The sequence below is a fragment of the Condylura cristata genome, unplaced genomic scaffold (genome assembly GCF_000260355.1).
Source record: "Condylura cristata isolate star-nosed mole 26May11 unplaced genomic scaffold, ConCri1.0 scaffold00032, whole genome shotgun sequence".
Classification (NCBI taxonomy): Eukaryota; Metazoa; Chordata; class Mammalia; order Eulipotyphla; family Talpidae; genus Condylura; species Condylura cristata.
In genome coordinates this window covers 5,602,664-5,613,108 of record NW_004567133.1, presented here as the reverse complement: position 1 = coordinate 5,613,108, position 10,445 = coordinate 5,602,664, and the positions used below count along the sequence as shown (strand labels likewise).

General features: G+C 58.8%; 1 protein-coding gene across 2 annotated transcripts; it reads left to right on the top strand.

The window, feature by feature from the left end:
- Positions 1–10,414, top strand: RABEP2 (rabaptin, RAB GTPase binding effector protein 2). 2 transcript variants are annotated; one of them, XM_012731897.1, is made up of 14 exons: positions 1–114; positions 630–839; positions 3,123–3,280; positions 5,027–5,137; positions 5,216–5,566; positions 6,761–6,856; positions 6,949–7,047; positions 8,100–8,255; positions 8,782–8,959; positions 9,057–9,068; positions 9,155–9,210; positions 9,442–9,558; positions 9,917–10,022; positions 10,340–10,414. In XM_012731897.1, exons 1-13 carry the CDS (start codon positions 54–56, stop codon positions 10,016–10,018), a joined length of 1,707 nt encoding a protein of 568 aa, XP_012587351.1. In that variant the 5' UTR covers positions 1–53; the 3' UTR covers positions 10,019–10,022; positions 10,340–10,414. The 2 variants fall into 2 exon arrangements, with proteins under 2 accessions (XP_012587351.1, XP_004692101.1); XM_004692044.2 differs by having other exon boundaries at positions 9,917–10,392.
- The last annotated feature ends 31 nt before the right edge of the window (positions 10,415–10,445 follow it).

The window sequence follows — 10,445 nt, the reverse complement described above, 5'->3', positions numbered from 1 at the left end:
GCGGTGAGCGCCGTCACCAGGGAGTGCGGGAATCCGCCGTTTGCGCGGAGGCAATGGCGGCTGCTACGCCGGCGGCCGCGGGCGAGGATGGCCGGCAACGGCGCCTTGGGGCAAGTACGTGAGGGCGCGCCCATGCACGCGAGGGGCGACGAAGCTGGAGGTGGAGCTGCGTTCGGCAGCCGGCGGATGGGGGATGGTGAGGGGAGACTCAGGAAAGGGGCGGGACCACGCCGCCGAGACGGAGGGGGCGGGGCCTGGAGGGGGCCACCGACGGAGGGGGCGTGGCCCGAAGATCACTAGGGTAGGGCCAGTGATAGGTGAGAGGCGGGGTCCAGTGAAGGAAGGGGCGTGACCAGGTGCACAGGGGGCGGGGCTTTTGGAAGGGAGGGTCCTGTCAGACAGAAGGGATTGGGTGAACCGAGGATCGAGAAGGGGCGGGGCTATCGGCAACGTGAACTTGAGCTAGGTGAGGAGGGGGCGGGGTAAGGGGCGTGACCAGGTGAGGGGCGGGGCTAGGTGAAGGTTGGGGGGTGCTGCTGTACTAGATTGCAGGTCTTGCAGATTGGATGACCTGTGGTATTGGGTATCCGAGTGTGATGGGAAGAGAAGCTGATTCCTGTCCCCCACAGCACTGGACCCTCAGCCTCAAGAGGGGACAAAGGTGGAGGCTGAGTCAGGGGAGCTCGGCCGGCTGCGGGCTGAGCTGGCAGGTGCCTTGGCCGAAATGGAGACCATGAAGGCCGTGGCAGAGGTGAGCGAGAGCACTAAGGCGGAGGCTGTGGCTGCAGTACAGCGGCAATGCCAGGAGGAGGTGGCCTCACTGCAAGCCATTCTGAAAGGTGAGATGGGGCCTCAGGACTCCCCATCAACCCACTAAGGGAGGGTGCATGGCAGGAAAGTGGGCAGGAGGCGTGGATAAGCTATGAGGCAGGTTGGCAGGGCTGCCTAACACAGGGCAAGTGACATCCTTGTGGTACTGGCATGGAGGTGCCGCCTGTGCTAGCCCCACTCTGTCTCATCCAACAAAGTTTTGTTCCCAACTTTTCCTTGTTCCCTTGCTCAGTGTCATTTCTTGTCGCTCACTGATGACTGGTCAACCCTGAAGCTGAGCAATTTCTCAGTTTCCTGAACCAGCACCACTTGAACCTCTCGGTTTCCTTCCTTCCCCAGCCAGTTCTCACACACACACACCGCACAAGCACACACGCGTGGGCACACAAGCACATGCACTTCCCTCTCTCCAGCTCCTATTCGTTGTATTTGGGGTGCATCAGCTTGTGCTGCCTTGGATTCCCCAGATTCTTTTCTTCTTTGTGACTTTTGCTTTGGCAGAGCAGTCTCTGAAAGAGCATCCAGATCTTCTCACCCTTCTGCCGCTGCATGCTATGGTGGGGTCCTCAGCTTCCGCAGACTGTTTCCTTCTCACAGGTCTCCCTCTCAAGTCTGGTCTGGTCTTGGCTTCCAGAGTAAACTTCCTAAAATCTCATTCCACCATGTCATTTATCTTTATAATAGCCATGCTTTTCCACATTTCAGGATCCCCATTCCACCTGTCTCCTCCTGCAGGTTACCTAGTTGTCTGCATGTTTGTTCTTTAAGTAGATCGTTTTTATTGGGGGGTGGGTGTTAAACAGATCTATTTAAAAAAAAACTCACATAGTGGTATAGTATGGGTGAGTTGGGGGTGGGTACACTATGGTGTTAATACCTGATGGGGATACCCCAACTAAAAATACATCTAATTAAAAAAATTAGGGCCCTCCCTGGCGGTGTGATGGGTTAGGACAGCACTGCAAGCTAGCCGCAGCCGTTTCATTGCAAGTTCAATCCCCTGCCCTGGAGGTGACCCACATGGCGCAGCAGACCTCTCCTGTCTCGCTCACTGCTCCCCTCAGCACTGTACTTCGTTTATCTATCTATTCTGCTCCTCACTCTGTCTCTGGTGAAGCCTCTCACCTCTCCTGCACCTCTGGCCTGTTCCCCAGTTCTTATGCATAAATAAATAAATCTTTAAAAAAAAAGAAATTAAGTTCTGTATGTAACCTCTAAAATAACAAACTCAGAGTTATTTTAAAGGATATGATATGTCTCTAAGAGACTGTGTCCTAAATAGCTCACATTTATCGAGTTCTTTATAATATGCCAGGCACTGAGCTAAATGCTTTATGAATTTTTAATCTTCATAACAAACTCTGTAAGGTAGGAACTATTGTCCTCCATTTTACAGAGGAAGCTCTGAGGCCCTGACTCAGAAGTTAGCTAACTTGCCCAAGGTCACGCAGCTAGAAAGCAGCAAAAATTTTAACATCGCTGGTCTGGCATCAGAATCTTTATATCTCATACAAATACATGTTACAATAAATAACTGTGCAAGTAAAAAATGGTGATGCTCCACCCAGTGTCACCTCCATCTCTCACTAACAATAGAATAAATTCCACACTCCATGGCTTGGCATTCAAGGCTCTGGGGACCATTCACTGCCATCTCCTGTTCCAGCATCTCACCACCGTGTCCCAGACTCACCATCCACTTTCCCACCTCTGAGCCTTTGCTCCTGCTGGTCCTGTTAGTGTCCTTTTCCTCCTTTTGCACCTGCTGGAGGCCGCTCCTGGCCAGGCCGGCAGAGTTAGGGACTCTTTCCTCTGGATCTGCAAGCCCGGGCACAGTGGCCTCTCTCAACTTCTTGCTCTGCTTCCCCACCACTTCCACGGCTGCCTGCCCCATGCATGATGGGCTTCTGCTGTCAGGGTTTCTGTCTGGCCAACTTCTCTGTATCCAGAGCCCAGAGGGCAGTCTGGTCCACAGTAGTATCTATTATTAGTGATTACTGATGGTACATCATATTGATGATGTACCAGGGAGAAGGCTGAACCCCTTTCTAGATGTCAGGTCATTTTATCCTCTAACAACCCAATGGGTTGTCATTAGTGTCCCCGCCTTGCAGCCAAGGACACTGATGCAAGAGGCTGCTTGACTGCCCAGGGTTCTCTCACTGCAAAGCCCGTTGTCTTAGCCACGGTGGTAAACCACTGGGCAGCGAGCACCAACGATGGGAGCCCCCTGCTCACACACAGGCCAGCGCACTCACCCTCCCTCTCCTCCACCCCTCCTGCCCCACCAGACTCCATCAGCAGCTACGAAGCCCAGATCACCTCTCTGAAGCAGGAGCGGCAGCAGCAGCAGCAGGACTGTGAGGAGAAGGAGCGGGAGCTGGGTCGCCTGAAGCAGCTGCTATCCCGGGCTCACCCCCTGGATTCCTTGGAGAAGCAGATGGAAAAGGTTGGGGTGGGATGGCTTGCCTCTCCCCCTACATTTGGAAAGATGTTGAGGTAGCCAGAGGTGGTCACAGAGGGGCTTGGTGTGCCGTTCCCAGGTCAGGGGGAGCAGGGCCCCCAGAATTACCCCAACCTGTTGAATGCTTGGCTCCAACTGGGCAAGGTCTAGGATTTTGTGTACCTCCAGAATGAAGGGGAGGCCTGTACTGTAGGGGGAGGGAACCGACACTTAAGGATAGCCCTCCTGCATGAGGCGCTGTGCTAACTGCTTGGAAGACTGTTTCCCCACTCATTCCCGGGTCGAGAGATCCATTAGATCCATTGCCCAGATGAGTCCGATGAGGCTAAGAAATGTTCAGTAATTCTCCCTGGGTTACGCACATGAGGTGGAATAGAGTTAAGATTTTAAAATCTAAGTAGTCTGGCTCTACAGTTTTGTCCTCAGCTCCACTGGCCTATCGCCGTTGTGATCGCTGTTATTAGCAATAATAGTAAGCACAGATTACCCAACGCTGCATTATTCAAAGCAAGTTCACGTGGTCACCTCATTCAGTCCTCACAGCAGCCCTGGGAGCTGGGTACTTGATTTTATGCAGGAGGAACCTGGGGCTCTGGGGCTTGGAGTAAATCTCATGATCAGAAAGCTAGAGACCAGCACGGAGCCCAAGGAAAGAAAGCTTCCCGCCCGCAGCTCTCAGCAGAGGCCCCCACTGCCTGCAAGACCTCGGAGGAGCCCCAAAGGTGGGAATTAAAGGAGAGTCAGGTGGTTCCTGGCCTGGCCTGTCGCTGCTCTCGGCCAGCTCCACCCACTGCACGGGCAGCTACGGAACATGTTCCGGGGCTCCAGAGGGAGCAGCGGTGTCTTGTTTGAGACACACTGGCCCAGAAAGGTGCTGGTCCTTGCACCTGTTTTTGCAGCTGTTGATGTAAGACTTGGAGGACTAAATAGGACTGTTTTGAGGCTGGTTTTTAAAGGCTTCAAGAGGTAGAAACGAACTGAAAGTGAGTGGGTGGCTGGCAGATCTCTGCCTCGGACAGCTGGCTGGTAGCAGGGACTCTTACTGACCTAGCGCCTGTGGAAAGACAAATGGCATCATGAGCCATTGCAGATTTGACTATTAGGTGTGAGGAGCCCATGTGACATCCCAGTGGAGATGTCCAGAAGCTGTTGACCATGTGAGCTCAACAGGATCCCATCTGAGAGACAGTCAGGACTGATGTGTCAGCCCAGCGAACTCTCAGGAACGTGGGCTCCTCCTAAGTTGTTTTGCCACAGGTAGCCTATTGCCTCGCGGTTCAAGATGATTGCTTGAGTGCCTGCCATTGAGTTCTAGCAGCAAGAGCAAAGTACACCCTCCGCCTTCAGGGAAGCTGCACCTGGCACATCTGCTTACGTCTCATTAGCTAAGCTTAGTCGTAGAACCTGCCTAGCTGTAGGGGAGCTGAGAAATGAAGGTGGTGTCCTGGAGTTTAGGCTGTGTGCCAGCTAGAAATGTGAGGTTCTAGAAGAGAAAAAAAGAAATGGATTTGGAGGGAGATAAGTATGGTGAGTGAGCAGACTACAGAAGATGCAGGTGCCTCCCGTCACGTGACCTCAGGGGGTCTCCGTGTCCTGCTGAGGTGGGGTAGGCAGCACCTCCGTGGGAGGAGTAGGGAGCCAATGTGCCTGGGCAGAAAGCGACGAACAGACCCAAGGGGCTCCCCGGTCGGGAGTGGGGACAGTCGCTGCCCAAACTGCTCCTTCCTCCAGGCCCACGAGGACTCGGAGAAGCTCCGGGAGATCGTGCTGCCCATGGAGCAGGAGATTGAGGAGCTGAAGGCGAAACTGCTGAGGGCAGAGGAGCTGATTCAAGAGATCCAGGTGAGGAGGCAGCCAGGGGCGCTGAGGGGAGAGGGGCGCCATAAGACCCCCAGCCTCTTCCCTGCCCCCTTTTCCTAGAGACGGCCCCGGCAGCCTCCTTCCTTGCATGGCTCCACGGAGCTGCTGCCCCTGTCCCGGGACCCATCTCCCCCGCTGGAGCCTCTCGAGGAGCTGAGTGGAGATGGGGGTGCGGCCGCAGAGGCCTTCGCCCACAACTGTGACGACAGCGCCTCCATCTCCTCCTTCTCCCTTGGCGGTGGGGCCGGCAGCAGCGCCTCCCTGCCCCGTCACCGCCAGGGCCTGAGCCCCGAGCAGGAAGAGACAGCCTCTCTGGTGTCCACCGGCACCTTGGTCCCCGAGGGCATCTACCTGCCCCCGCCTGGTTACCAGCTTGTCCCCGACAGCCAGTGGGAGCAGCTGCAAGTGGAGGTGAGTGGAGTGGGGAGACGGCCTGTGCCATGTCTCCCTGGGCAAGCGCTGCCGAGTGGCTCCGTGTCTGGGCCCTGAACTGGAGCTGGGGGTCCGCGGTCCTTTCAGCAAGCGCAGGCAGGTTCCCTCTGGACTCAGGCAGTTGGGTCAGGAGAGTCCTGCAGCCCTCGGTGGATTTGTCCAGGCTTTAATGCGCTCAGGGCACCAGGTACACCAGCAAGGAGGCAGGCGTGGGGCTGGGGTTGGGGGCCAGGCAGTTAGGCCTCCCAGCCCCCCGCCATCTACTCTCTGCTCTCTGACCTTCTCTCACGTCTCACCTCACCTTCAGTTGCACTGCTCCTGTCTGGTAGCCGCCCTCTGGCCTGGCTCGCCCTGCCTCTCGGCCCATCGCAGCCCCACCACACCCAGGTGTCCACCATCAGGCGAGCAGGCCCACCTCCCAAGTCCTTTGTGTGTTAATACAGTTGAGGCCTCAGGTGATAGCCACAGAGGTCAGTGGCGCAAAAGGCCTGACCAGTTCACTTCCCTACCCATAGTGAAGGAAGAAATGCCTCCACCTCTCTGGCGCTGCCTCCTAGGGAGGGAACCAGACCCAAGCCAGTCCATGGGGAGGCCGGCAGTGCAGGAGAGCAAGACCTGCAGAGGGGAAGTGGAGTGCTTTTCAGAGAGTGGGGACAGAAGCAACTGCAAGCTCAAAGGCCCACATGATGCCCCGGGGCATCCGAGGACCAGAAAGGCCGGGGCGGGGCAGAGCCGGAAGATGAGCTCAGACAGGCAGGCAGGTCCTGCATGGTGCTGGGTTTGCGGCAGGGAGCAGTAGGGAGCCCATGTGAATAGCGGGAGAGGCCTGCCCTGCTGTAGGCTCGGACTTCGGGGGTGGGGTGGGGATGGGGATGGACGCAGAGAGACGAGGGCAGCCGAAGCCGCCCGAAGCCGCGGCTGATTAGAGGCGGCTTGACACAGTTTAGAAGGTAGTGGCAGGGCCAGAAGATGGCGGCAGAGACGGTTTGGCATCCTCTTGGAGGTCGAGCCTGCTGGGCTACTCGCAGGGAGTGGAGGCAAGAGGAGCGTCAGTAGCCAGTAGCGTCAGTATCAGTTCCTAGGCTTTGGTGTGAACTGCTGCGCCCCCGCCTGCCTGCCAAGCTGCAGGGGGAAGGCAGCAAAGGTGGAAAGTGAGGCCAGGGTCTGTGGCAGGGGCGGCAGCTGCAGAAGGATCTGGAGAGCCTGAGTCGGGAGCGAGATGAGCTGCAGGAAGGCCTGAGACGGAGCAACGAGGACTGTGCCAAGCAGGTGGGTCCCGCCTCCGCTCCAGTGCCCTCAGGCAGGCTCTGGCCCCTGCCCCCTCCTGGGCCCCACCTTACCCTCACCCCTTCCTCCCACAGATGCAGGTGCTCCTGGCCCAGGTCCAGAACTCAGAGCAGCTGCTGCGGACCCTGCAGGGCACCGTGAGCCAGGCCCAGGAGCGGGTTCAGCTGCAGATGGTGAGACTGGGGGGCCAGGGCAGAAGGGGGCAGTGTGATGGGGATTGGCTGAGGGGGACACCTGCTAGGAAAGTTAAGGCACCTCACCTGCAGCCCAGCCGTGGGGGCTGCACGCTGGAGTTGGGGGTCACATGGGTCAAAGGTGCTGAGCAAGAGCAGGGCGTCTGTGGTCAGCAGAGCCCGCCATGCCCTCCCTGTGCGGTCACGATCCCTCCAGCTCAGAGCCTCAGCCTCCCAGCCTCGAAACTGAGGTCATCTAACCTAGCTGACAGTTGCGAAGAGTCAAAGCAAGGACGGCAGGATCAGATACTTCCCAAGGCCAGACGGGAGGTGTAAGAGATGAGTTGGGCCAGGTGGGAGATGGGCAGCAGGCTCTGATGCACTGCAGGGGTTGGTCCCCGCCACCTGCCGCCATGGGGGGACTCGGCTCCCTGCTGCCAGTTTGTCAGATTTGTTGAGAGAAGCCAGAGACCTGGATGTTTTGTGTGTGGTCCCCTCAGTTTTAAGAAGATTTATTTATGCATACAGAACTGGGGTGCAGGCCAGAGGTGGTTGTGGGGGGTAAGAGGATCACCAGAGACAGAGTGGGGAGCAGAACAGGCAGATCGACAAAGCACACTGCTGAGGGGAGCAGCGGGCGGGTCAGGAGAGGTCTGCGGCGCCATGGGGTCAGCTCCCTGGCCCTGGATTGAACTCATGGGATCAAACTCCTCCTGTAGTGGCTGCGGCCAGCTTCGTAGTGCTGTGCTTTTAACCCATTGCGCCACCAGGGAGGGCCCTCCCCCCCATTTCTTTAAAGTTGGCAACTTAAAGAAAAAGCCACACAACCCCAATAAAACACCTGATGTGGCCTGTGGCTGCCACTGTGTGACCTCGAACCGAGGTGTTTAACAAACTTGGGAGCAGAAGACAACGAAGGTGTTCCTGCCTGCTCAGCAAGGAAGGCTGTTGTGGGCTTTCTGGCCAGCAGCAACGTGCAAGAGTCCAGGGCCTGACCTTACAGGACGCGGGGGACACGGCTCCCTTCATCTCCTCACACTGTCCGTCCCCAGGCAGAGCTGGCCACTTCCCACAAGTGCCTGAGCCACGAGGTGAAGCGGCTGACTGAAGAAAACCAAGGGCTCCGGGCCGAGCAGCCGCCATCCGCTGCCCCGCAGGGCCTGGAGCAGGCAGAGGGCCCAGAGGAGTCACTGCCCAGCTCGGTGCCGGTAAGGGCTGAGCCGGCTGACAGCCCGGGACCACCGTCAGCCTTCCCCTCCCGGCAGAGCTGAGCGCTGCCTGGGACTCGGGGACCCAGGGGCAGGCCAGGGCAGTGTGTTCACCTGTATCCTCCCCCGAAAAATGGGACCATAATGCAGTGTGTACACCCCAGATTCCTTGGCTGTGTCTGCCCTCCTCGGCGTTATCACCCCTTGCCCTTTTGCACACTCTTACGATGTCTGCCCCCACAGTGGAGTGCTCGCTTTCGTTCATTTTGAGCTTTATCAAAAGTTAACTTCCTGGCCCTTTCCCTCCGCACGATTCCGAGACGTCCCCCCCCCCCCCCCCTTCCCCCCTCCGCAGCGGGTGTGGCAGTGGCACCTCCGTGTTGCTGTTGTGGCTTATCCACTCCCGGTGGGCCCAGCCACTGTCCTTGGAACACTTCTCTTCCTCCCTCCCGCCCCCCGCCCCCCCGGGGGGCCCCTCTGTGGCCTGGGCCCTGCTGCCCCCTCAGCTGGCCCTCATCGCTTCCAGGAGCTGCAGCAGCTGGTGCGCCGCACGCGGCAGGAGGCGTGGGCCCATCGGCAGGCCCAGGAGCACGAGGCTGAGCGCCTGCGGATCGAGATCGTGACGCTCAGGGAGGCGCTGGAGGAGGAGACGGCAGCCAGGGCCAGCCTGGGGGGCCAGCTCAGGGTGCAGCGGGAGGAGACAGGTGAGGTGGGAGACGCCCCAGGGGGGCGGCAGGACTGGGGAGAGAAGCCATGCCAGCTAGTCTGAGTGGCTTTGACCACTTTCTTTCCTCTCCACAGAGGTGCTGGAGGGTGAGTATGGGCTGCAGCCCGCGGCAGGCGGGGTGGGGAAGCCGCGAGGCGTGGGCCTGATGTCTGGCCCCTGCCTGACTTCCCAGCCTCCCTGTGCAGCCTGAGGACAGAGATGGAGCGTGTCCAGCAGGAGCAGGGCAAGGTGAGGCAGCACTGGGTCCTGGCTGGGGTGGCTGGCTCGGGGCGGCCGTGTGGAGAGGGCCCTCACTGGCCCCTCTTGCCCTTTGTGTCTCCAGACCAGGCGGCAGAAGCCTACACTCATGTCAGAGTGGGGTGGTGTAGACAGGGCTCCCCCATCCACAAGTCCCCTTTCTTGGTCACACACCCTCGTCTGGCTGAGCCGCGGCCCCAGCGCAGTGTCTTGCCCCGCCAGGCCCAGCTCACGGACCTCCTCTCAGAACAGAGGGCCAAGGTGCTGCGGCTGCAGGCTGAGCTGGAGACCAGCGAACAGGTGCAGAGGGATTTTGTCCGACTGTCCCAGGCCCTGCAGGTACGGCCTGTCCCTTCCTTACCTGGCTGACCTGACTCCAGGTGACTTGTCCTGGGTTTTAGAAACCTGATAAAGGGCGTCCTCTTCCTCCTGAGGCCGGCGTGGACTGTCTTCCTGAGCTCTTGCTTCCCAATGTTTATCTTGCGTGTGCGTGTTTGCCATTAGCTGAAGCCTCTGCCCACACTTCCTCAGCCTCCTCTCTTGGGTTCCAGGGCAGAAGTGGGTCCTGATTTCACCAAGGGTGGGTGGTGCCCCTGGGTACACCGGTCTCAGGCCCTTGCCCTTCTGGGGACTGGCAGTGGGGTAGGGGTTGCGTCTCCTCACCAAGGGCCCCTGCTTCCCTTGCTGGGCCTCACAGGTGCGCCTGGAACGGATTCGTCAGGCGGAGAATCTGGAGCAGGTGCAGAGAATCATGGACGAGGCCCCCCTCAGGGACATCAGAGACATCAAGGACACCTGAGGGGGTACACTGGAGAACCCACCTGCCCCAGGGAGACGGGCTTTCTCTGCTGCAGAACCATGCATCCTGGGCTCCAGGGGGTCTCAGGCTAGTCTTCACCCTCTACAAACCTGGGGTTAGATGGCGGGGCTCCTACTGCCCTGTCCCTCCAGTGCCTCTTCCCAGGGTGGTTGGGCCTTTTGCTTTCAGGGGTGACGCCTGGGTGAGGGTTCCCCCAGGAACCAAAGGCACAGGCCCAGCCCTGCGGCTTTCCGGCTGTCCCGCTCCCCGCCCCCAGCCAGGCTCACAGGCCTGCCAGTTACGGCCAGTCCCCTCCCCCAGGCACAGAGCTGTGAGTGGTGGCTGGGCCTCCAGTCCCAGGTCAGCCGGGTCCCTCCACATGCGCCCCAAGACAGGCAGCTGCTTTCTGGACTGCATGACACTAAGA